General features: G+C 36.1%; 3 protein-coding genes across 6 annotated transcripts in view; 1 reads left to right on the forward strand and 2 right to left on the reverse strand.

The window, feature by feature from the left end:
• Nucleotides 1-571: 571 nt before the first annotated feature.
• On the reverse strand, nucleotides 572-14334 carry LOC110164762 (glucose-6-phosphate 1-dehydrogenase). Of its 3 annotated transcripts, none has more exons than XM_020929878.2 (13): nucleotides 14175-14334; nucleotides 13119-13264; nucleotides 11487-11524; nucleotides 11292-11400; nucleotides 10500-10717; nucleotides 9600-9758; nucleotides 8054-8179; nucleotides 7554-7647; nucleotides 7071-7257; nucleotides 4081-4316; nucleotides 3138-3214; nucleotides 2808-2900; nucleotides 572-2643 (listed from the first exon to the last, which is right to left on the reverse strand). In XM_020929878.2, exons 2-13 carry the CDS (start codon nucleotides 13236-13238, stop codon nucleotides 2553-2555), a joined length of 1548 nt encoding a protein of 515 aa, XP_020785537.1. In that variant the 5' UTR covers nucleotides 13239-13264; nucleotides 14175-14334; the 3' UTR covers nucleotides 572-2552. The 3 variants fall into 3 exon arrangements, with proteins under 3 accessions (XP_020785537.1, XP_055022421.1, XP_055022420.1); XM_055166446.1 differs by lacking the exon at nucleotides 14175-14334 and adding an exon at nucleotides 13587-13723; XM_055166445.1 differs by lacking the exons at nucleotides 13119-13264; nucleotides 14175-14334 and adding an exon at nucleotides 12639-12680.
• A 1503-nt stretch (nucleotides 14335-15837) lies between these two features.
• LOC129412433 (testis-expressed protein 49-like) lies at nucleotides 15838-18433 on the forward strand. The gene is made up of 5 exons (XM_055166362.1): nucleotides 15838-15879; nucleotides 16135-16245; nucleotides 16817-16984; nucleotides 17459-17582; nucleotides 18087-18433. The coding sequence occupies exons 1-5, from the start codon at nucleotides 15855-15857 to the stop codon at nucleotides 18133-18135; spliced, it is 477 nt and encodes a 158-aa protein (XP_055022337.1). The 5' UTR covers nucleotides 15838-15854; the 3' UTR covers nucleotides 18136-18433.
• A 978-nt stretch (nucleotides 18434-19411) lies between these two features.
• Nucleotides 19412-26846, reverse strand: part of LOC110164760 (adenylate cyclase type 6) — a 55306-nt gene continuing 47871 nt past the window's right edge. For both annotated transcript variants that reach the window (XM_020929874.2, XM_055165806.1), the window contains 7 exons: nucleotides 26507-26533; nucleotides 26401-26430; nucleotides 25817-25949; nucleotides 25075-25338; nucleotides 24170-24374; nucleotides 23782-23906; nucleotides 19412-22951 (listed from right to left, as the gene is read on the reverse strand). In XM_020929874.2, the coding sequence (XP_020785533.1) occupies nucleotides 22823-22951; nucleotides 23782-23906; nucleotides 24170-24374; nucleotides 25075-25338; nucleotides 25817-25949; nucleotides 26401-26430; nucleotides 26507-26533 (913 nt within the window). In that variant the 3' untranslated portion in view covers nucleotides 19412-22822. The remainder of the gene's footprint in view (nucleotides 22952-23781; nucleotides 23907-24169; nucleotides 24375-25074; nucleotides 25339-25816; nucleotides 25950-26400; nucleotides 26431-26506; nucleotides 26534-26846) is intronic.

The following is a 26846-nucleotide window of genomic DNA, read 5'->3' on the forward strand; positions in this document are numbered from 1 at the left end:
TGGAGATAGACAAGTTTAATGACATATTGCGTACCTTAGACTCAAAAGAACTATTATTTAGATGGTAGAGGTAGATGAAGGCCTTCTCAGAATTCTGCCTTGTCATTGTTAATAGGCAATTTTTCTCCCATAATCAACATGAATCTAAATATTGGCACAATGTTCAGTCTTCTGAAATGTAAGCTTAACTGTAGTTATTAGAGGGAGCCTCCAGCTACATCATTATGTATAATATGAAGGCCTATTCTTTCTGTTTTGCATTTATTAAATTACAGATGTTAAATACTGTACATATCTCATAAAATATGAATTCTGAGCAGGTACTGATCTCCACTGAGATGGACACGTGTAATGCTATACTGTCAAACACTGCAGGAAAAGCAATAGCTTTTCCATGGAGATAAGCAACTGGAGTGAATCTTTCACCAGAAAAGTGCCCTAGTGTACCTTTAAGCCTTAGGTTTTGTCCCATTGTTTGGTGGCAGCAGAGCTTTGCTTTTATACACACTAATTCTAAATTGTATTGTCTTTCATGAATTCCCTTTTTCCAGATACATTCAGAAAACACACAAAGGTAGAGCTTTGTTTATTACAAGTTGTGGAAATGTTTTTCATGTAAGACATTATGATAACAGCATTCAGAACGTCATTACAAACGGTTGTCGCTGTATAAATGGAATAAAAGTGGTCTAGATTTGAACAAATGTAAACATACAATGGAATGGATACTGAGACCATAATATAGAAAGCTACTCTCATATTTAAGACTACAGTAGTTTGAAAGCTTAAAAGAAACTAGCTGCCCCACCCCTTAAAACCACACACCTTATTCCACCTTATTAATGCTTAAAGGCAATGTAAGCTTGGTCCAATCATAAGAAACAAAGCTAAAATATGATATGTATTGTGCAGTAATTAATGCAGCTAAAGCACAGTGCTATCACAGAAATTGTTCAATTTTGTTCAGTAAATCTAAAGGGATAAGCGGACCAATTTGTGAAAACAATGTTGGCTTTCTGCACTGTATACTTTGCAGCTGATATCATCAACATTCCCTGAGGGTGTGAAGCTAACTGAAAGCACTACTCTGTCTGAAGTTCTGTTACTCAAGTTGAAATAAAGATCAGATTAAGTCTAACACAATCTGACCTGAAAGAACTGACTAGGTTGGAACTGCAACAGCTGAGATGTTTTGTGCGCTTACAAAAAAAATCTCTCACACATTAAATTATAGTCATAAACTAGAAATAGTCAACAGTTTTTCAGTTAGTCACACTCACTCTTTTGGTTGAAAATCAATTTTGTATTTTTTCTTCAGTTTTCAAACTATCAGAAGTTTTTTGTCTGGTTGCTAATGTGTGCATTGTGTCACCACAGTAACTGCTGAACATTCCGCCAAAAGAAATACACGTAGAACACCCCCAGTGCGATGTCACTGCAAAGTATCAATAGCATTACAAATAGATTACGTTCACAACATTCTAGAATACCACTATTTAAAACGAAGTTGGAGGACAGGTCAAATCTCTGTGGTAGAGTTTGCCTTTTAACTGTCTAAATACAATATACAAATGTATTGTCCTGATTTATTGGTTGACTTACTTGGCCTTTTCACACGAAACTAAAACAGGCACAAAGATAAATGTCTTTGTATATATAAACCAGTATAAATAAAACAAACTGAAATTGTTATTTTTTCACTACAGCTTCAGAAGTGATGCCATTATGCTACACTTTGCTGTTGTTTGTTTGACTGTTGTCAGTTAAAAGAACTTTAAGACAAAAGAGTAATATGGCATATGACATTTGTGGATCGTAAATATGTATTTTTCTTAAAAAAACAGTGAATCTCCCATAGAGTTATACAGGTCTCTGTCCTCCATCAAATTCTAGAAAGCGAACACAATCTATTACCAACAACTAAAACACGGGACTGTTCAAATGTTTGTAAAATTGAGGTTTTGAACTATAATGAGAAAGGGATTATTTTATTTTACATACAGTCATTTAAATAAATCAGTAATTACTCAAAATGATGCCAATTATTACTTTTGTGTGACTTCGATACGTATGTTTGTAAATAACTGAACGTTTAGGACCAATTTGTGTATGACAAATGCAAATTATGAGCTTTTTTGCCTCTTGTGTAAAGTCACTTATGTCCTTATAGATTTCCAGTCCCCTATATTGTATGTGGTTACCATCTTTGGTACAAAATTTGTCCATGTTTGTTCCTAAAACATTGTACTTTTTGATCCTTCTCATTTTGGTCTATCTGAATGAATGTTCTTGTAAAGCTCGGTGGAAGTGGTATAAAAATAACAAAAGTAAATCTTATACTGACATTTGATATCACAAATGTTTGAGTATTAACTATCCCAAAAATAATGAAATACTTTGAAATACTCCTAAATCCTAAACAGAAATTTCAGTTCTGTTCTGTGATGGGGCAGTTGAAACGCCTCAAAAAGACACTTCAGTAAAGGGACATGGTACAGCAGATAAAACCACTGCTCATGTCCTACAATGCTAATTCTACTCCTGTCTCTTCACTACAGCTTGTGTGGGTTCACCCATTTGTAAGTGCCTTCATAACGAAAACCAACTCTTTTTGACAGCTCGTCTGCTTCTGCTGGTCCTCGGCTGCAGAAACAAAGGGGGGAGGAATCAATCAATTTGTGCATTTTACTTACAAATTCAGTTAAAGCATCTACAACATGTCTGTATTGGAGCAAGACAAATGCTCAAATGCATGGGGGAAAAAAATCAGATACAGGTCTTTTAATATTGCAATAGGTGTTCTGTACCTTCCATATTTGTAGGGAATAGGTTTGGGCTTCTCTTTTTCAACATGATGGAGAAGAGGTGTGAAAATCCTCCATGCTTCCCTTAATTCATCACTAAAGAGCAACAAAGACATCGTGTTAGTGCCATCTAGTGGGAGAAACTAGTCTAGTATAGTATTTTTCACTAATACTTTTAAGCAAAGGTAGGTAGGATATGCAAAAATTGGCTTTAAAAGTACTATGAATAAACAGCATATTACCCAAATAAAAGTTATTCACAATAAAATATAGAAACATTACTTGTCCTCAGGCTTTAGCCACAATAAAACAAATAAAAAATCTGTGACAGACCTTCTCACAAAGTGCATCTGACTTCCACAGAAAACATCAAGAATGAGGCGTTCATAAGCATCTGGAAGTTTCACATCCTAAAAAGTAAAACAAGAAAGAGTTAGTCTTGGATAATACAGAGCCACAGACTCTTAAAAATAATCCCAAAATGAGCAAAAAATTGAAAAAAAATTAATACTAGGAGTATCACTTTGCGATACTAATAGGCCCTTCGCCAGCCTCTGGTGCTCGGGCCTAAAAAGTGGCCAAAACGGGACCTTGAAATAGGATCTGTCATTCTACATTTTTTTACTTTAATATATTTAATCTTCCTGACCCAGAATGAAGATAGTAATATGATATGTTCTAACTAATGACACAGTCAATTACCATACAGAATAACTTTTTAGTTGTAATATGGAAACAGATCTTTAATACAGTGCTGTAGTGAACTAAATATGTTCTGGATGGACTTCACCGAGGTAAAAAAAATCAGCAGGTCAATTAAAATTCCATTTGACAGATTAAAACTAAATACCTCTATGTCGTCAGCTGACATCAATTCGATCCAAAATGCAGGTACAATTTATGTACAAGGAACATATTTTTCAAACTTTCATTTAACAAAATAAAGATGTTGTAATTAATTTTTATGTGTCATATAAGAACTACTGTGTAATCTAGACATTAACGTTAACATTATGGTTGCTATAGAAAATACTTCTACATATGTCTTATCTGCTGTGAGCCCAATCAGGAAGTAACATTTTTAACATGATGAAAATAGAAAAATCTTAAATATAATGATGTGAACCATGTTTTAGAGAAATTAGTAGTCTAACCTGTCATATGTACTTTAAAGCCAACTGCCCTACTGTAATATGCATTTATTCTTTGCCATACTATTTCCATCTATTACTTGAGTATTCTTTGCATTAGGTCACATGTTCCAATCTTTCTTCACCTTGTATCTGCTCTTGTACGTCAGGTCAAGCTCAGTCTCCTCGGGGTGGAAGTAAACCCCGGGTTTCTTGCTCATCATTTTGGCATAGACAGCCTCGTTGGGCTGCACACGGACCACCAGCTCGTTTCTGTGGCACTGATTATCAAAAATATCCCCAGGAACATCAGTGAACTGCAGCCGGACCTCCGCTTTCCTCTCATTCAAAGCCTTCCCACAGCGCAGGATGAACGGGACCCCTGGTATACACAATACAGGATCAGAGGTGTAGGAAATAAGGCACATAAACATTATCACAGTTCTTACATTAATGCTAATAAATCTCATTATTGCGCACTTAGTAGCTGCATATGTTTTGTTTTAGCCTATTTAAACTCTTTGGCTGAAGATTGGCAAGCTTTTACCCATGTTAGAATGTAGTTGCCTCATCAGAAATATACCTGGAGTTGTGTTTTGTTTCATTCACACATATTTCAGTAACCCTTTATTATTAGTTAATTTACATCTCCAAGGTTCAGAATGCACTGTTCCATCTTACAGTCTCATGAAACAGTGGTTTTCAAACTAATAGCTACCTTTTAATCATTTGTTCAGTAGATTGGTAATTCCAGGGCAGAAATTACCCAAATGATTCTAAGGAAGATGCATGGAGTTAAAAAATAATACAGCAGAGCACTTCCTGTATTACCACAAGGCATTGTTTTCTGTTTAAGAGAAGAACTCAGCCTAAATATGTAGGATTTGTGTCTTAAATGTGTGAATGGAATAAAATACAACTCCAGGTATATTTTTGGATGAGGAAATAACATTATAACACATTAGAGTATAAACTGTAATATGGGACCTATAGAAATATTGTGATTCAGCAGTTTAAAGGGGGCATAATAGCTGTTATTGTAGATTTTAGTTCCAGACACATTTTTATGAGTAACTGTAAATGTTTTATAACTCTTAATAATTTCCATGTAAGGCTGTTTGATCATATAAAAAAATGGGTCATTGAAATCACACTTATTACTTATTAACTGTCAGAATGAGTTTCCTGATAATCTTTGAAACTGATTGGACTAATAAAGCAACTGTTATTAAAATGGATTTATTTCTCAGCCCTATGTATATAGATGATTTCTCATAACCTTCTGTTAGTGAAAGTAGCATGTTCAAACTTTAAAAAATGCTAGAATGCTAAAATACTGAACAACACGTCATATATTTAAAGGGCACATGTTAACACTGCTGGGCAAGTTACTTTAAAACTGTAATGCGTTATTTATTACTTATTATTGTCATTTCAAAGTAATTCGTTACATTACAAAATCACTGCATTTAAAATGTAAGGCATTACATTACTACTGCATTACTTTAAGTTACTCTCACCAAAATAACTGCAAAGATGCTGAACTTTTGCGTCATAAATGAACTGAACCAGGACTGCACCAGGACTAAATCAGAGCTGAACCAGGACTGAACCAGGACTATAACAGGATTAACCTCGGACTGATTCTAGGACTTAAGAGGAGGACTAAACCAGGATTGAACTAGGACTAAAACAGGACTAAACCAGAACTAAACCAAAACTAAACAGGACTCACTGTCGGGACGGGCTCGAAGGTGACCGCAGGAGAACGGACCAGCTCTGCTCTGCACCTCACGGAGGTAAGAGCGGCTGTCGCCCGATCGCGCTTTATGGACACCATGCTCCGCGGGCTCGCATTCCTGATTTCAGCAACTATGTGCGGGTACCCGACCCAGTGCAGGACTGCTACAGCGCATAACTTCTACCTTCTTCAGCGTGTCCAGAAGTTCAACTTTTTGTGCGATGGTTTTCCTCTGTCTTTTGGGTGCGACCGCAGGAGCCTTTGTCAGTGCAGAACGTTTCGTCAACGTTGTGGGCTTTGCCGGGGAGAAAACTTGCAAATATATAGCACTTCAGAATCACACTGCTAGAGACTGAAATTTTTTTAAAATTTGGCAGCTGAACACATTCTGTACTGTACTGTACAGGAGACAGTAGTCCCTTAGCCAGTCAGGATGCAGCGGTAGGAAAGCAATACGCATTCATACACTGTAAAAACGAAAGGCATGCAATATAGCACTAAAGAAAATCTGGGAAACAGCGAGACCACGAAAAGTGAACCGCAACAGAGCAAGGGACGATTGTAAACCAGGTCTAAACCAGAACTGACCCAGGTCTAAACAGCGTAGAGTTCGGTGTTGGTCCTTTCGCCCGCGGTTACCTGAAGATGTACGCGGCCGCGTCTCATCCCTGCTGATATCGCGGTTATGTTAGCAAATTTGTATGAAGAAAAACCCACCACTTCAATCCAGGTTAAAAAAAGCATTGTAACACACGTTACTCACATTTGTACCAAGTAAAATATTACTATTTTTTCCCCTGTAATGCCTTACATTACTGCGTTACAGCAAAAAGCAATGCATTACTGTAATTCATTACTTTTATAACGCATTACTCCCAACACTGCATATTACACTATTTTCTGATCTATGTTATAATATTGTTTCTTCATCATTATCATACTCAGAGTTGTGTTTTATTTCATTCACACATGTTCTACCGTGTGATGTCATGTGGTAATACAGAAAGTGCTCTACTGTGTTTTTAAACATCATACACCTTCATTACAATAATTTGGATGATTTCAGATCTGGAATTGCCATTCTCTACTTAAAAAAAGGTAAAGGCAGCTATTAACTTGAACTACTGCTTAATAACATCACAAGGTGGAACAGAGCATTCAGAGCTTTGGAAATGTAGACTGACTAATAGTAAAGGGTTACTCAAAAATGTGATGAAACAAAACATAACTCTAGGCATGTTTCTGATGAGGTACTATTATTCTAACTTGGCTTAACACTCACAAGAGTGAATTTTGCATAATATTGGGCATTTAAAATCACAAAAAAGGAAATTTAGCAATAGCATCTTATCTCCTTTTTTGTTAAACTTTGAAATGAATGTAGTGAGCATTTACCATCCCAGCGCTCATTATGCACATAGAGTACAGCTGTAGCAAAAGTGGCCTGAGTGGATCCTTTGGGAACAGTGGGGTCGTCAAGGTAACCGAGTTTAGCGTCTCCCTCTCCCTCCGGGTCGCCCACGTACTGACCCAGCACCACGTCTGACATGCTCAATGGGGCTATGGACTTCAGCACTTTCACCTGCAACATAGGAAGGGTAAGAAATAAAGGCTGGACTTAAATCTGAGAGAACACCAAAATAATTACTGCTAAACGAACATAACCATCCCATGCATTTCAGAGCAGATCTGTAGAAGTCCAAATGACAGGTCAGCCTATACAGTAAGGTAAATAGGATAAGACCCAATGGAGATAACAATTCTTTACTGGGAATGGGACAAGACCTCGTGCAATTATAATTATAGTTAGAAACTGAACACAGCAAAACACAAAAAATACACAGACTCATACAGTAAGAATATTAATTCAGAACAGACCTTCTCGTCCCTAACATCATCAGAGCTGGTGGAGGCAGGCTTCTCCATTGCAACCAGACAGAGCATCTGGAGTAAATGGTTCTGCATCACATCCCTGAGCACCACAAAAGAGCAGGTGTTTAAACAAAAACAGAGCCTGGACTCAACTGAATGGAACTGGTTATGACTGGTGAAACACATATTGATGTAATTTTGTAAATTCATATTACGTTTCCGTAATCTGGAAATTACCACACCAACTTCACCGTTTTCTACAGAACTATGGTGGCAAAGATATGATGATGATGAATTTGAACAACTCTTGACTCCAGCTGTGAAATGTGTTAAATTAATTCATTTTGTTTTAATGTGAATTATTATTTGGGTTTTGATTATTTTATTTTAACAACAAGACAAGAAGCAATGAGTATAGTTTTTGATGCCAATTTATTTTTAGAAAATGGATGGACAAACCCTTTTATTAATAACAAAAGAAATTGAATTAAATGCTTCACTCTCACCTAATGATGCCAAAATCATCAAAGTACCCTCCACGGCCTTGTGTACCAAAGGGCTCTTTAAAGGTGAGGACCACACAAGCGATACTGTCCCGGTTCCAGATGGGGCCGAAGATACGATTACCAAACCTGCAAACAGAGGCAATGTTTGCATGACCACCAAAAATAGACTCATGATCTGATTTCTGGAGTTATGTCAACAGGTACAACTCATGTGAGTAAGCGGATTGTTCATATCTGCAGGTTTGGACAGGAATAATCATGCAAAATGGGTAAATGTGACAAAGATAAAAAATGAAAGAAGAATGTTCGTGTTACCTCATCATAAACATAACCAGAGTTGTGTTTTGTTTCATAGTTAAAAGCTACCTTTTATCTTTTTTTCTATAGAGAATAATTCCAGGGCTGAAATTATCCAAATGATTCTGGTGACAGTGTATGGAGTTTAAAAACAAACTGGAGCACTTGCTGTATTACCATATGACATTACAAGGTGAAACAGAGTGTAATCCAAAAATAGTGTAATACGGGCCCTTTAACACTGAAAGAGTTAGAGTTCATTGTACTTTGACTTCCAAATTCAACAGTTATTCTGAAAAGATCCAACTGATTAATTGACAAATGAGAACACTACGTTATTAGGTTATCTGATTATTCTAGTTATTCTAGTTTCATGTAAATGTCCCCAGAGTCACATGATCAGAGCTCAGCCTTCGAGCAACAGCTGTGTGTGTCAGCAGCACAAATGGTATTTCAGTTTTTTTGTTTAAGGAAAAAGCAAGGTGTAACTAAGAAAACAAAACAGGTGAGATGCTGTGGTGCGTTGTCAGAGGACGGTCAAAAAAATTCATTAGGTAAAATAAAGAGTGCTTACTTCTGTATACTTCTGTCATACCTCATTTAACAATGACATTTATGACACTATAACCCGATTATACTTTTCTGTGCTTTGGAAATGTACATTAGTTTATTTTTAAAAGGTGTATAATGTAACTTTTCTAATTAGTAGTCCATCACCCTCTTGTGCATGGTGACAATATTATTATTTGGAATGTTTAAACCATCCATGATCCATATACGGGTGTTTTGATTGCTATATAAAATTCATTGCAAATATGCAGTCTTATTGTAAGCAAGGCTGTCTCTCCACAGATGTGACATGTAACTCATTCCTGTTGCATCACCTGCTTGTCTCCAAAGAGATTGATAAATGTAATGCCACACTGAACAACATTCCAGGCAAAACAATAACATCTACAAAAACACAGGCAGGCAATGGAGCCTCCAACACAAGTGACATAGTGCATCTTTAAATAGGCCTACTTTGTTCTCATTTTTTAAACCAAAAATAAAACAATAACATTTTGTAATTCAATTACCTTTGCTATAAAACTCTCATACAGATGAATCTTTAACCCTACTAAACGAAGCAGAGTCCAATGGGGTTCATGGGGTTTATGTTATTATGTTCTATTAGGAAACTGTCAGGTATGAAAACAAACCCTTGGTCTGAAAAAAGAACCTAGTAACATGAAACAGAGTCTCTCACCTAAGCACCATGAGGTTTTGCACCATTTCTTTGCCTAGATAGTGGTCTATGCGATAGATTTGCTCCTCTGTGAACAGGGACGATAGGTGAGTGGACAGCTCCTCTGAACTCTGCAGGTCACGTCCAAACGGCTTCTCTACGATGATCCTGTTCCAGCCTCTGAGCACACACAAATATGGAATTATGAACATATCATTTTTAATGGAGAAAGGGTAAAAATTCAAGCACTATTGTTAAAAGCTGCTGAATATACCATAATTCTTTACTAATATCATACACCCATCCATGGTGACAAGGCCTACTTACTTATAGAGATCATCAGGTTCAATATGTGGATTTTCATTTTGGATATTCCTTGTCAAAGTTCCTCATATTCAACGAGGGGCATGAAACAGGAAAGCCACCAATTCAAACTACAGACAATTACATAATATATTTGAATTTCCAGTCAGCCACCAAATTAGCTGCTGCCATATTATTATTGTTAGGTACTTTGCTTAATGGCACTGTGCCCAATTTTTACTGTCTTAAAAAGGTGAAAAACAGAACTAGTTTATCTTAAACTGTTTGCAGTGGCCAGAGTTCTTCCTCATTTGCTTAAACTAGTCCAAGCATCCTAATTATTCACTATGGTGTTTATTAGTGCTATTCACAAGTTTCAGAGGCCAGAACATATTTTTGATGTCACAGTAATGATAACATTAACCAGATTGCTAACATAAAACCAGCATTACTTTCTGGTTCACAGAATATATAAAAACTATTTATAATTAAATGCAGACACTAAGAGAAGATTTTTACAATATATCTGTACTGGGCCAAGAAACAATTTACTTTATTACATGAAAAAATAAGTTACAGCCCCTTTAATGTCTGACATACACTGCTGTAAATACTTACTTGGTGCTCATACACTGGTGCTTGATGTTCCTGGAGACATCATGGTACACAGAGGGGGGCAGAGCCAAGTAGAACAAACGATTAGCCTCAGCTCCTCCGGGCAGAGACAGGAGGTGTGTGTTCAGAGTGGAGAAGGAACTTTCATCATCGTATTTCCCACTAATGTAAGTGTTCCTTTTAAAAAACGTGTCTAACCTCTCTGCCTCAGAGTCTGTAGCCTAAGAAAGCACAGGGACGCATTTGCAAGCAGTGAATATTTCATACAAAAGTTATACGATATTAATGAAAATTAATATCTAAATGATTCTATTGAATTATCTTGATGGTGCAAGTCAAAGAATATCATGGCAATCTATCAAATATGTGTTAAAACATGCCTGGAGATAGTTACATGGTAAGAAGTGGGCAGATTATAGCAAATACTGATAATAATATTTGGATGTTTGTTTGAAGATATGCTCAACATTAACATTTTACAGTTAAACTTACGAATAAAAAAAATGCTGCAAAAGACCTAATAAAAAATAAATAAATAAATAATTTTAAAAATAACAAAAAGAAATATACAGTAAAATTACCTCACTTTATCAACCACTAAATCAATTTTTGTAAGACACAACTTTAATTTTGAGCATCTATTTTTGCAGCCTTATTGACTGTTTTTTCACAACTTTATTTACATTTTATATTATTTACAAAAAAAAGGCAATACAATCAATTTGTTCATATATCTCACACCTCTATTTAACAGAACTTTTCAATTAAAAACGAAAAAAATGTGTTAACTCTTACCTTCAGATAGGGCATAGAGGCTGTTCTGATGGCATCAATTGTCAACTGAGAGCGAGCAAAACCTACAAAGTATGTCTGCTCTGGCAGTAGACCATCTCTGAAGAGCCACCTAAAAGCAAGTTTGAAAAGAGAATACATTTATTATGAAGCTCAAATAGAAAGTCAGTTAAATTTTTCAGGTATCAAGACTCTCACCAGAGCGTTGGGTAAATTTTCTTCTTCGCCAAATCTCCCTGAAGTGCAAACACAGAGTTACAAGGCAGTTTTTGAAATACAATGTGTCACAAAATCAAATCAAATAGAATAAATAATGTAACTGAAATCTGAGTGTTTGCCAAGAGCAATGAAAGAATCATATCTCAAAACACACAAATACTAGTCTAGTCCCAGAGGTCATTGCCACCTGCTGTGAAGCAAAACAAAGGTGGCAGTGACAGATAAGACAAAAACTTGTGAACAGCGTTTCTATAAAGTTTTCTGTCAAAAGATAAAACTGGTAAACTAATATCAAAAAACTAAATACTATTTTCCACAGGTACTGATATTGAAAAACAAATTAGTATATAATAAATATATTTTAGAAAGTATTCTAATGGGGATCACCACTCCACAGATTTGATTTGTAACTTGGTCGGGTGGCATCACGTGCTTGTTTCCATGAAAATAAAATTTCACATGTGGAACGTTCCAGAAAAAGCAATATCTCACCAGACACCAGAAAAGTTTAATATTGCACCTTTAAAGAAACTACTGTCACTATTCTCTTGTCTAAAATAAAAATTATATATTTCTTTATCACTCTATCAAAATCCATATCAAGCCCGCTTCTTAGTATCATTATCAAGTTTGAAATCATGACAGCTCTACTAAAGACAGCCTATACTCTGCTCTATAAATTCCCATACATTACAGTGCAAGGTGTCATGAAACGTATCTTTTCCAATACTAATGGAATTCCTCATGCACTTTCATCACTGTGTATAATGCAATGTGTTTTAAAAGGCATTAACTTCTGACTGTGCCACAAGGTAAACCACAAAACCCAAATCTAACACTCAGTGTGAGTCATTCACTGCTCAAAGCAAAGCCTCCACTGAAAAGAAAGTGCTGATTGTCAGTGACACTGCAGAATTCTCAACAACAAGCACCGCCTGATCAACACAAGCTAAACGAGACTGCAATAACATTTGCAATAGATAACAGTCCTTTGTTTATGTAACTTTTTTCTAGCTTCCTTAATCATGATTTGTAACCTAAACCATGATTAAGAAAGACAGGCCTTATTTTGTGATTGGAGCAAACAGAGCAGAAGAGGAAGTAAAACCAGTTAGACCATTTCCTACTCACATAACGTGCAATTCTGTGTTTTCCCATAGGATACTACAACATTAGAAAATAATTAGAGTTTGGGACAATTTGACAATACTAGCCAATTTTATCTCTGTATTAATTCTATGGTATGATAATAGTTATATTGAGGCTACTATGGTATTGTTAAATAAATGAGAGGTGAACAATACTTTTGGGCTCAATATGTATCATGTGAATCTGTTACATGCAATATTTATAGCAGCAACTAATGCTGTGGAGGTTTAAATAACTACTTCAACTTCAACTAAACTAAATAAATTGTAACAGTTTATGTGTTAGAGCTGTTTATTTTCAATGGATTCATTTTTATAAAAATTTATTTTTAACAGATTTTAAAAAGGTTAATGTAAAACGCTTTTTTTCCCATGTTGACTGAGAGAATCATTTTTATTTAGTGCTGGGCCAAAACATTCATTCATCATTATCCCTGATTAATAACAAGCTGTGTACACTCACAGAGGCTCCCATGATGATGAAGATGTGCACATCAGACTGGTGGAATTCCTTGTCATCGTGGAGCTCTTTCCTTAGCTCCCCAAACACCTCCGAGCGGGAAAGAGGGAGGCTACCACTCATCGTCTCTGTCGGTCTGTTTGGGGATTCTGGACAAAAAAAATGTATTCAATAATATCTTTAAGTGCCCAAATCCGCTTGTTATAATAAATATGATGATGAGTGTTGGTCTGCCACTCATCTCCATGAAGATGTTATTACTTTGGCTTGGATGTTTCACAGTATGGCAATACATTTATCCTGCATTCATTTAAATGCATTTTTAATGCCACTCCGCATATCTACCTTCAGCTTGGTGTTTCTATAGAGACAGACTAATTTAATGCCATACTGTGGAACATCCATGCAAGTCATAGCATATTCACACAGAACAAAGCAGGCTTATCAAGGAAATGGAAATGAGCTAAATACCTTCTGAAATTTCTTGTGTGGTTTTAATTTGTCCTAAACCCAAACAGGAAGTATCCAGCACTTTTAAATGTTTACAGTTCCGATAAGTGATGCTGTCATGAAAATATGTCCAATAATAGTCGTATAGCCTAGAAATACTTGAGTAACTCGCTTGTGCAAGTCCTCCCACTACTACAGTCCAGCCACCACTGGAGCCAGAAATAGTCAGCCTCAAGAAACGATAATGACATTAGTCCAATCCCGTATTTAGTTGGCTAACTCTAAGCCACACAAGAATAAAGCTAGAGGCAACTAAGATAGCTGCATCCTTACACCCAAACATCAACATAACACAATGATACTGCTGTAGAAAACTGTGGAAAATAAACTCTGCCAGCTGTAATTTTAGCAATAATATATATATATATATACAAATGCCCACGATTTTGCTGACAGTAAATAAGGATTAAATACGACATAGGATTACAATATTAGCCCAGCATGCAGTCAGTTTCACAACATGACAGAAACTTGAAAGTGTCAGCTAATCCCGTGGCGATAGCATCCAACTAGCCACATGCTAAAATAAAAACAATTCACGCTACTCACGTATTTAGCAAAACGAAGAAAAACTGGAATGTAAGGCAAATTTTTACACGACCGGGGGAGAATTAGTCCAAGCTAGTGATGCCATGGGTGTATAAATGTGCTGTGTCGAGCAGGGTGCAGCCTACTTCCCTGTTGTAGGTAGATTTGAGAGTTTTTATTGGTTTGTAGAAACTCACCAGCGCTCGCTCGACTTCCCATCACTGTCGACCAAGTGACGCAACTACGCAAACCGACTCGAGGGCGCGACGTCTCTGCAAACTGGACCGCCCTCTCGGGTTAATTTAATAATGAGATAAAAAGAAGAGAAAACAGGCTACAGAAACGGGAATAAAAATATTTCACACCAAATCATTTTTTATGTTTTTAATGCTGGTTTTATTTCTCCGAGGTTATATTTTCATGCTATCTAATGGTTTCAGAATGATGAAAATTTGGGCCGTCCTTTGAGTGTGAAAAGTCCCCAAAATATTGCCTAAAGTTGGAAGTGGAAACCCAGCTATAGATTTATTTATAAAGAGAAGACATGTTCCACTTAATATAGCAAAATACTTTATTGTGTAGCCAAGGAGCACTATGTAGCAGCCTGTGGCTAACCTGGTGAAGGGTCCACTGAAATGTTCCACAGTATTGTATTTAGCTCATCTCATCCATTGGAGACAAGCAAGTGATGGCCAGGCCAAGTTCAGATCTGTGGAAAAGTGATGTGTTTCAAGGTATTCTCTCAGAAATAATAGGTTATGCAAGATGAATCAGCTTACTGCCTTATTGTGGGACATTGTGTGGAAAGTAATAACATTTCCATATAGACAGGTGGCAGATCCTCCACCAGAAAATGTACATTGCTCACGCTTTTTAACATTATAAGCCAAAAAGCTCATAAAGTGAATTTGATTGAGTAATCATGTTGAAAAGGAGGCTGTTTGCGATCTGCATTAACCTGTTTTTCATATAAAAATACTATTGTTAAATTTTAAATCCCATATATTTCTCACTTTAACCACACCTATGCCTATTTGTTTGCTCTGTCAAGGAGTGGAGAGTTAACATTGATTAGTTTAAGCACTGTCTGTAATTCAGGCATTAACTTTATAAATATGAAGCACAGATCAATGTCGTAAAATATTTTAACTTTCTATTTTTTGTCCCTGTATATTTTTGCACTTTATCTCCTTAACGTGCACCTCTTAGTGGGCCATTATTTACTGTTGTACATGATCTTTTGCTTTTTAGATTTCTGTTGCTTTAATTCTTATTTAATTTTATTTAATTACCATTTTTCTTCTCTTTTCTCTTTGTTATTGTATTGCAATATAAATACTACTAAGTCTAATCCTAAGTCTTAGGTCTGCTTGTCACAATGTCAAGCCCAACTGGGGAGAATGAGGAAAGAGGAAATGCTACTGTAACACAGTGTTGTAACTGTTGGTGCAAATGACAGAGGCTTCATTGTTTGGCAAAGAGTGCACCACAATAAGCACAACAAGGAGGATGTAACAGTCTGCACTCACACAAATGAGGGGCAGAAATGTACCCATTCCACTTCTTTCATAAACACACAATTAAGCAGAGTCTAAATGGCATCAGGACAAACATGTTCAATAAGCTATGGTGATATCCACTTGGGGTTTGCCAGTTAATCAGCCAGAACGAGAAGAGGCTAAATTGTTGTTTACATCTGTAATGCTGTACAGAAGACACTTTTCAGGTATATCCAATAAGCTACACTGAAACATTGTCTTGAATTATGTTGATCTAAAGCAAAAAAAAAAAAAAAAAGTTTAAGGCTATTAAAATATTGTAATAAACAGAAACAAAAAACATTATTCGAGTAAAACATCTGGTTCTTACGCTACACGTCTCTGAGCTGTGGGAGGAGCTTGTTGCTATGGTAACATCCAAACTAAACTCAGATGTCTCAAATAAGTAAAGCTAGCAGTTTTTACTTTGTTGTATTTTGCAGACCAAACCCTTCACCTACACATGGCTTTCTTTGGCTTGACTCATCTGGGGTACCAAAACCCTACTGGGGATAAACTGATAGTAAAACCCAGTGGACCATCTCGATTTTGGGGTAAGAAGAAGAGCACGTGTGAATGAGTGTGGATGCTAATCAGCTGTTAGCATGCAAACAGTGGAGCAGTTAGCTAGCTAAACCAAATGAAATTTCTCATACAGGCTACATTTGTCTTGTTTCCAAAAATGTTCTAGGTTATTATTATTAGGTTATTTTATGGGTTAAACTAGATTCAATAATTAGCAAGGATTTATTTTATTTTATTTTATTGTATTTTTTGGCCAGATGCACTGATAAACAAACTTGTAGCTTCAGTAACTTTAAGAATTTAATGCAATAAATTAATACAAATAACACATTTTAATATAATATAAAAAGAGGTTATTGGATTAATCTTGTAAACTGCTTAACATTTTTGGAAATTAAAGATTATGTTAAAATCTTTTAATCCATCTTCATGATTAACTAGTTCCAATTCATGGCTTCAGCTTCTTGTTTTTCCCATTCAAAAGATATAATACTTTGTTGTAAATTGTTATTAGCCATGGTAACGGTCCTAATTTTCCATCATTCTCAAATCCATAGATAGTGCTTTTTAACTAATTGCATGTCTGTTTTCTTTATGTAGCCTTGCAATCCAGAGATAGTTCTTTGGCACCAGGACAGCAGCACAGTGCACCTACAACCCCAGAAGAAGGAACAATTCCCCAGAAACCTCTTCCCTTCAGTTCAGAGATCCACAAAGGCAGCCACGAGCGATACCAGGAGATGATCAGACAGGTTAAAACTCCCAGGTGTAAGTACTTAGGTTAGGCTAAACTAAGACTAAAACAGGTCTACACTAGAACTAACTTAAAGTACATAAGAAAACAAAATAAACAGCCTTGGCTTAAGGTCTAAACTACTTAGAAACTAGAAATAAATCAGGACTAAATAAGACTAAACCAGCTCTAAACATGGACTTGACTAGGCATAAACTACCACTAAACTGGATTAAACTAGGACTAAACCTGGTCTAATCTAGGACTAAACCAGGTCTAAAGTAGATTTAAACTAGGACTAAATTAGGACTAAACTCTCCTTTGTAGAAAAAAATCAAAATATCTTCTCTTTTGAACTGTCAAAAGTCTTCAAATGTTTCATACAAACACTAGGAAACTCATGACTAAAGCAGGTGTAAATACTCTAAGACTAAATTGAGAAAAAAACTTATTGAACCACTGACCATACCTGCATGCACAATTTTAAAACATGCTTTTCTTCTCCCCAGCTCCCAATGAGTTGTATCTGATGCCTGTGACTGATAACCAGCAGTATGGGTGGCTTCAGGCCCAAAGTGCAGAACCGTGGACACAAGTTAAACGTTTCCCAATGAAGAACAGTGAAATGACCAGGTAAGATACTGTGCTGAAACATTACTGATATGAGTGATACCATGTTTGCATTGTTAGACCAGAAGTGAATGATGACCCCAATGCAGTAACCTATGTGAGGAAACTATGCTTTTGCCCTTTACAGTACTTTGCAGTCACATCGTGCAGGGGGTGTTCTACATGTATGTACCATGGAGACATAATGCACACATTAACAAACACAGTTAAAAAAAAGTTTTAAGATTATCTGAAAACTAAAGAAAAAACACAAAATGGCATCACACCACCAGGGAATATTGATGGCAGTTGCAGAAGGGGAAAAAGTGGTGTCTAAAATGTAAATACAGCTGTAATATTTTCAAAAGAGCAGAACAGAACAGAAAATATCAATTTGATAGGCCTACAATTAGACAGAGACTCTATGAAGAATAATTGTTTAATTCATTTTTTATATTGACCAATATTGAACTATACTGCTTTATTTATTACTTACTTATGTGATTCTGTTTTCTTCTGTTTTGACAGATTTGTAACAGAAATGACAAGGACAGATCCGGATTTCACCTTGTTTTGATTTTTCTGAACATTAAAATGCATCAGTGAAGCTTGTTATGGGTACATTGGCTTCTTCTGATGGGAAACCTGAGACTATTGCATAACTTTTTACACCAGGAATGCACTCAATCTTCAGGGTTAATCAAACAGAGATGGGTAGTACTCTGTTACATTTACTTGAGTAACTTTTTGAAGAAATTGTACTTTTCAGAGTACTTTTCTTGCAGCATCCTTGTACTCCTACTTGTGTAATGTTTATTGACTCTCTACAAGTGACAAAAGCTTTATGTTGACAAAATGAAATGATTTGAAGGACATTCGTGTTTCCTGCATCGCTTCTTCAAATATAATGCAATTTTTTTCCATTTTGGGTCTATTCTTTGAAAATACCAGATTTAGTTTTGTTATTCATATTGCATTAACTTAAAATTACATTCCATCAGTTACTCTTTAAGGCACTCTTACTGTTGCATAGTATTTTCACAAATACTTTTTTATTCTTACTTGAGTACAATATTTTGCTACTCTACCCACCTCTGGAGACACCTCACTTAAAACTACTGACTTCTGTTGGCGAAAAATGCCTCATAATATTTTAACTTGTATTTATGCAGTGTTTTTCTGTGAAAAGGTTATTATACTATGAAATATCCAAAAAGAGAATTCATAAATGTTGAACCTGATCATTTATATTAGCAACTAAACCCCCCAAACATCTATATAACATCATATTTCTGCATTTTAACAATATGGACTTTAACTGCCCCATCTGTGTTATGTATGTGTTATATTACTGACTCAAAGTATAAAGTATAAGTTTTGGGACTGAATAAGCTGGTTCGGTGCATGTCTAGTTTAGACCTAGAAATACTGTTCAGACCAGATTAGTACAGTACTACATCTAGTTTAATCTCTGTTTTTAGACCCTATAAGTCTCAGTAGATTTAAAGTATACTTTCTGTTGTGGAACATCATCTGAATGATTCCATGGAAACAGAAAGTAAAAGCCATACTTTGGGACATTCTCCATGGATATAAATGTGTTTTTTCGCCATACTGTGGACATTTCCATGGAGACAGGCAGGTGAGGGCCGTCCAGACCAAAGCAGAGAAAGCATGTTTTTAAGCGCAATAAATACATCAAAAGTTTATAACAAGCTACATACTCTGGCTTTTATGGTGATACTGACTTGACAACTATTTTCCAAAGAGGTATGTAGTGAATGAAAATGCAGAAAAAAGTGTCAAATGAGTAAAGAAGCAATAATAATCAAGAGTATAATCATTATTTTTTTTATTTTTAACTTCAAGGGGAAATGTTATTTTTCTCTGTCGTAGACCTCCCCTCTTCCTGTCCTTTATTTTTGCAAATCGTTCCCCCTTTCCACTCCTTAAACTCAGTAAAATAGAAATAAAACAGAAAATACAGAAGGATTTTCAGGCCTGAGCAAAAACACTGTATCAGTAGTTTGTCTGTTCCCCTAAAACATCCCAAAGTTAACAATCAACACAAGTGTATGGACAGCCAATAGAAATAGATACATACAGAATGCACATTTTTGAAATCCATGTCCGTTCTATCACATTTTTACTGCTGTGAAACTCTTCCTTTGTTGCTTGTTTGTTGGTGTCCTTTATTATAGAAAATTACTGTTATCAAGGTATTTTTGCACATGTTAGACTAGACCGATTTCACAAAACTACGTGAGCCTGCGTTGGTAAAAACATGATCGACTGTTGCTGTTAAATGTTCAAAAAACCATATCACATTTGTCACCAATTATAGAGCAATGAGATAACACAAAACTGTTTGAGAATAAAACTTCTCTTGACAAGCCCTTAAGCTTTTCCATAAATGTTATTATCTAGCAGTCTGGACAGCACAGGCAGGCACAGATCCTGTTTAGTGTTATAACATAAGGCAATTGAACTCAGCTATTGGCATTTGCTTAAAGACTGAGTGGGGCAAAACACTTTTAATAGTAGAATGGCAGCGTCCCATTTCTGTTTACTTGCCTCCTAAAAGTGCATATGACAGGTTTTCATGTTTTTGGAGTTATTGTTTACTTGGGGTAAATATTCATCATAGATTTACATCAGTTACATGGTGGTTTGTGAGGTAAAAAGTTGAAAGGAAAATACAAAATTGCAATAAGTAGTGGTGAGTTCTCAAATGGAATACGTCTACCTATGCCATACGCACAAAGAAAGCATTTGTCTGGCAGTTTAAACATGAATTTAACCATGTTGTTATTTATTTTTATTAGTTAAATAATTACTATTGTGGAATTTAGATGGGTTTTCACCTTTGTAAACATTGTGGTTGCTAGGTCACGTTAAATTAATGAGAGATGGCAATACTAAAGTTATTTCCATTTGGCACGCTTATGCAGTAATTTCAGTAATTGGCAGAAAAGGAATGACGGAACTGAGGAGACAAGGAGACAAGTGAATAGAAATGGGACACAGCCTATGTATTTGCAGGTCTACAATAGGTTGTATTATTAAATAAAGTTACCATATATAAGTAAAGTTGAATGCGGTTTAGAATACTGCTGAAGAGGCTGAAAATAAATACAAAAATGCACAGTGAATCATCTGCATTGAGTTCTCCAGCCAAGGCAACTCACAAGTATTATTGTAACGTCATCAGTGCTTCCCATTAATAGAAGAGACTATACTGGTGTTAAAATGACAACAAAAAACAAGCTGGACAATTAAAATGTAAAACAAATGATACGCTTTGCGTCTTGTATTGTAATAAAGTACACTGATGATAAAAAAAAAAAAAAAGACCTGTTAAATGCTTAAAGGTGCACTATGTAATTTTTATTTTCTGGGGGAGGGTCTGGCACCTGCTTGTCTCCATGGAAATTCTTGCTTTGTCTGGGATGTTTTGCAGTATGACATTAAGCACAGGTAACTATCTCTATAGACACAAGCAGGGCAAGTCTTTTAGCAATAAAAACTTGAATTGAATAAATGGAAGATAGAAGTTTAATGCCATACTGTGGAATATTTCCGCAATAGCATCACCATGGAGAACCCTTCATCAGAAAAAAAATATTTAGTGCAACTTTAAATAAATGCAACAAAGACATATTTATTCTTTTTATCCATGTTTCAGAGGAATGAAAGTTGAAAATGGCATCCATAACTGGAAAAGATATGTGACTGAAACTCATGAATTAAAACAAATATAGTTATTGAATAATTATTATCTTGGACACCATAGTCTCCATAGAAAAATATGGGAAACACTGCATCATATATTGCCAGCTCAAATACTGCATTGTGCAATTGATCAGTTGATACCAGTGAGTTTGACCATAACAACTTTAACATTATTAAACATTGGAAATCATGCTGGTTTTTATCCTTATCATTGGAATGGACTCGTTGCAAGTGTAAAAGTATGCGTAAGCATTAAACAACGAGGAGCTGTGCGTTACGTAGTTTTAACGCAAGTCACGGAGTCGTAGAACACCACAACGCAGCGTGGTATAATATTCATTAATTAATCAGAAGCAGTAGAATCAAACAACATTAATCATACACAAATGATAGATATGGATGAAGGTGATACAAAATACTTATAACAAAATCTGCTCTGAAATGTTCGGCAAGAAAGCAGTTCTGTCGTATCAGAAATCTCACAGTGAAATAGTTATGCCCCTTCAGGATTACAAAGCACAGTATGTAGTCAAAAACCTTACCTCTCGCCATTATTAAAAATCTCCTGAATACTGTTGAATAGATATAGTCTATTATTATTATTATTATTTATTATTATTATTATTATTAGGTCATCCCAGTTGTTGCACTGCTAGATCGCCCATCCTACAATGATTTGATTTATAGCTTAAACTAGAATAAGCAGTCAACGTGATTTAAAAACAAAAAAAAAATATCTAAATGTCTGCTCAGTCAGCTCTTAGAAAACCAATCTGGCGTGAAATTACAATAAGGAGGACCAAATTGTTAACTTTTCCCCTGAAATTGGAAATACAAAAATCACTGCTCAACCTGTCTCTTAATAAAAGGCAATTAAAATGTATGCGAACAGCTCTATGTTACCTGAAATCATATTATATTAAAAGCAAATAAGCTAAACTTCACTAGCAGCTCTTCATTGCTGAGTCTGCTGTCCACAAAATGACTAAAACAACAAATCAGGCATGTCTTTCCTTGCTTTTAGTAATATTTAAGTCTTTGGTCGATAAACTCCTTCTCAGTTTTGACATTAACTCATACACACACAAATGCATGTACGTACACTTTTAAATCGTGTAACTGGATATTTGTGCACGTATCTACCCACACTTTTTCATAAAGGACCTTTTGCACAAAACATTAAGATTAAAATAAATAGTGAGAAATTAAATAGGAGTACCTCTTTATAATTCATGTGAAAAAAATCTGAAAAATAACACAGCGAAATAAAAGTTAGCCTTATGTACAGCTTAAATCTTGTTTTGACACAGGCTAGAAGGCGTTGTATTAAATAAACAGACTTTGCATCTTTCGAGAAGCCTGAGAGAGAGGCTAGACATGAGAAAAACACGTGTCCTTCATCATGTGTGTGGGCCAAAAGTGGCAGAGAACACTTTGTCTGGTCAAGAACACTTTTATGTCTATAGCGTTGGACTGTCCTCTCCATTCAAGTGAAGCTCAGAGAGAGTCTTTGCAGCAGGTTTCAGAGACTGCTAACTGTTTGGAGGTCCATCGTTCAGGAAGTAGGTGGTCATCTCCCCTTTACCTTTGACCTTGACGACCCCTCGGCACTCCAGGACGTAGCCTTTACCCAGAAGCACCTGGTACAGGTCTGTGGTCACCTGGGAATGAACAGAGAGACGGAGATGGGGAGGATTTATTTCACATTCAAATTCAAGCTACACTACTCGATCCTCAATTAGACTATTAATATATGAAACATCAGGAGTAAATACTGGTGATGCATGAATCTATTTATTGTTTCCTGCCAAAGATATTGTCTGACATTGAATATGAAACATTTTCCATCTTTTGGGAATTATAATTTGTTTGTATGAACCTCAACTGGTGAAATGGAATAGGTGAACACCAGAAAAGCAGAACTGTACTTGGAGATACCAAAACACTGGATCTTTTAAAATATATTCTATTGCTGTTTTAATGTACACCACAATAATATAACCCAGTAAGCTCAGCAAGAGTACTACACATACACGAGTGCAATGTGCCACTTCTAGCCAAAGCTGAACAACTGAGTCACTGCGAACACGCCAACAATCCAGCGGTCCCAGACAGCACGCTCCCTACATGCCACAATTGAACAAAGCCCAGAGTCACCGTGAACACGCCAAACAAAGTCTCACTGAGCCATCTAACTGTTGTGTTTCATTTCAAGTTCGGTGCAGTTTATTTGTGAAAAAAGTTCGAAAACAGACCATTCTATGACAGTGCGCCTTATAATCCAGAGCGCCCTATAGTGCAGAAAATAGGGTATATAGGTTGCAGATTACTGATACCTTTCTACAAATCTCAAAATGATTCTCTATTCTGTTATCCTCAGAACAAGACATCTTTGTTTTTTGGCATTTGGATCTGTCCAGGTCCCAGCCCTATCACTGACCAATAGTTTGTATGATCTCCTCCTGAGTACACAGTACTTTAAATACTATACCTGTATGCGGTCAGGTACCCCTGTGCTGTCCATGCGGCTGGCCACATTCACTGTGTTTCCCCAAATGTCGTACTGAGGTTTCCGAGCACCGATGACTCCGGCCACCACAGGCCCAATGTTCAGACCTGAAGAGGAAAAATTATAATCACACATAGTTTCAGTTTAAATGTATGTACTACTATTTACTTAGATTATTTATCTTATTTCGTGATATTTATAACTAGTTTCATTTGACTTGTCTTTTTTCATGCTATATTCATTGCAGTAAGTTTGTTCAGGACATTGATACTATAACTTTTCATAAAATAACTGGATACACATTGCAGTTTTACAAACGTATGAATATTACAACTCTTTAGATGTATATTTTTCAGATGAACCCACACACCTATCTTCATCTGAAAGTTGTTGAAGGAGTGCTCATTGATATACTTCATCTGCTCCCTCAGCCTCATGGCGTAGTCGGCCAGAGCAGTGATGTGAGAGCGCCCCTCTCTGTCGTACGTGGAGTCGTTCAGACCAGACGCAGCCATGTATGTCGAGCCAATCGTCTTTATCTTCTCCAGCTGACGGTACTTCTCCTCACTGATGATCTGGAAATAAAAAATAAATAGATATGATTCATACTTGAAATCTCATCACACTTACAATATTTGACAAGCAAAAATGATCATATGACCATATGTTTCCCGGGCAGTTTCTGCACCTTTATGGTTCATTTTATGGTAGATTCATGTTCTGTCCTAGACTTGACAACCAAAACATAAAGGCACATCCTAGCACATTCCTGATGCATTATTAAAAAACACATATTGTGCTCGTGTCTGCTATATAGTTGCAATCTACGACACCCATGGATCATTATGTTTGACAATTTGGACGTTTTAAATCGCAATATTCATCTGAAACGACTTAATAAAAGAAACAAGCTCAATGGCAGCTGATGTCGCTGGAGTCAGCACCTCCAGGGGACAGCTACACATCACACTAGAGAGCGAGCATCAAAATGAGTATGTGCCACTGCTGAATCCTATGCGTATCACTGATTAAGAAAATAAAATCAGAGAACAAAGGAAGAAAAAAGATAAGCAAAATGGCATCTTAAAAATAAGCGATTAGAGATTGCTCAAATATGTACCAGTCACTCTAAAACATGATTAAAAGCTCTGAAAAGTAGATTTTTCATTAGAAGTCTGCTAAAAATATCATCCAGACATAATTTTCAATGTAATGGCAAATAAAAATATATAAAGAGACATAATTTTTGCACATAATTCATAGCACTAGATGTACCTCATCGAAGTCAGCGATGATCTCATTGAGCAGCCTCAGACACTCCACCCCCTCGTTGTTGGCCTCCAGCTCCACGTAAAACTCAGAGAAGTTACTGATGGAGGCAAACATGACGGCGACGCACTCACACGACTGATAGTACAGCTCATCGTTCCTGCGCTCTCGGGCCAGAAAGTGAGCCGCCACATCTTTAGGCAAAATGTTATGAAGCAGGCGGCGATTATAGGCCTGAAGCTCCTCCATCTCCTCCTTCTCCTCTGTGGCCTTTCACAAATAAACAAACAAATAAGTTCAATGTAAAAAAAAACAAAAAAACACCACACACAAAATCATATTAACAGAATAAAATGTAGGTAAACTGCAATGTTGTATGTTGTTATGGTTAATGCTTTCGTATTATTTTCTCTCTCTTTTTGAACATTTTGGAATGATTCAAATCAAATCTAAAAATCTCCATTCAATCAGACTGTATGATATGAGGTTCCTTTTTCAGACCAAGAATTTGTTTTCATAACTGACAGTATCGACTGTTCACTAGCAGTATTCCTCATGTCATAAATTATCGGAAAACCAAATGAACCTCATTGATCTATTACAATCAGACTGTGTTTTTGTATCAACATGTAAGAATGCCCCAAATGTGAGTGTCAGTGAGAGTTCAAAGGCATGGTAGCAGAATAAATAGGTCATCATTGTGGATCATAATAGGGAGATGGCACCCTCTTGTGGATAATGTATGTACCTGTAGTTTCCAGAGAAAGTCGAGCCTGGCAGTGGACTCGACCTGCTGCGCGTGGAGGTACAGCGCCAACACGAACACAGTGAGGATCACAGGGGTCATGACCCTCAGCGACACTTTGGTCACAACATACGGGCTGAAAAACAAGCACTTGCTCAGGTAGACTAGAGACAATGACATAAGGACTGCACAATTAATTTAAATGAAATAGAAACAATTATCAAATCTCCAAGACTGCAATTAGTTAGTTAGTAGTCCTGTGCAAAGAAAAAAATATTGTGTGTTGTTATAGAAAATTCTTGTTGTACCTGTAGTTTAGACCTCGACACACACGAGATTCTTATATTAGTTCATATTTCAGTCTTTTTTCAAATGTTAACTCTCCTGGAGTTGCTGTATAATGTGCATGCTTAACACCTAGACCTACTTTTTAAAAAATATATTGTAAATCTAACTGCATAATACTTATCAGAAAACTCACTATAAGATTATATTTAAAAAAAAAAAAACATACAGCCTTACAATGAAAAATAAAAAATATCTGGAAACACTAGAGACTATGACAGACAATCAAACAGAAAACTTACCACTGGATTGTAGTTTCATTGAAACTGGACCTAAAGGAAAAACAGACAACTCTGAGCTAGTTTGTACACATTAAAAAGCAGAAAAATATAGGAATATTTTTCTTACCACTGAGAAAAAGTTTCATTTAAATCACTGCAAAAAGAGAATAAAAATGCCTTTAACATTACATTCCCTTAGAACACTACATCCAGTGTCTGTATATGGTATTTTAATTGGCTTTGTAGCTGATGTTCAAAATCTATTTTGTTTTATTAGAACTTTTTTGGCACAAACATTCCGCAATACACACACATGTAGAACACCCCCAGAGTGATGTCACTGCAGTATAAATAGTATTGTCTACTGTTTTTGGAATATTACGAACACACTATAAATCTGCAGTGTGCGCTGCCTCCAGTGGCCACTGCAATTTCAAGTACTATGTGACATCACACAGGACTGCCCT

Source organism: Boleophthalmus pectinirostris, unplaced genomic scaffold (genome assembly GCF_026225935.1).
Source record: "Boleophthalmus pectinirostris isolate CB_2022bp ecotype Guang Dong unplaced genomic scaffold, ASM2622593v1 HiC_scaffold_8, whole genome shotgun sequence".
Taxonomy (NCBI): Eukaryota; Metazoa; Chordata; class Actinopteri; order Gobiiformes; family Gobiidae; genus Boleophthalmus; species Boleophthalmus pectinirostris.

Bases quoted from the DNA above. Each gene is read 5' to 3' on its own strand.
- LOC110164762 (XM_020929878.2), bottom strand. From the start codon at position 13,238: ATGAGTGGTAGCCTCCCTCTTTCCCGCTCGGAGGTGTTTGGGGAGCTA. The intron at 4,317-7,070 runs GTAAATGCTCAC...TGTGTATACCAG, and splicing joins GCATAATGAGCGCTGGGATG to GGGTCCCGTTCATCCTGCGC. The intron at 3,215-4,080 runs GTGAAGAAAGAT...TTTACTTTTTAG, and splicing joins CGTACAAGAGCAGATACAAG to GATGTGAAACTTCCAGATGC.
- LOC129412433 (XM_055166362.1), top strand. From the start codon at position 15,855: ATGCTGTACAGAAGACACTTTTCAG. The intron at 15,880-16,134 runs GTATATCCAATA...TGTATTTTGCAG, and splicing joins GTACAGAAGACACTTTTCAG to ACCAAACCCTTCACCTACAC. The intron at 16,246-16,816 runs GTAAGAAGAAGA...TTCTTTATGTAG, and splicing joins TGGACCATCTCGATTTTGGG to CCTTGCAATCCAGAGATAGT.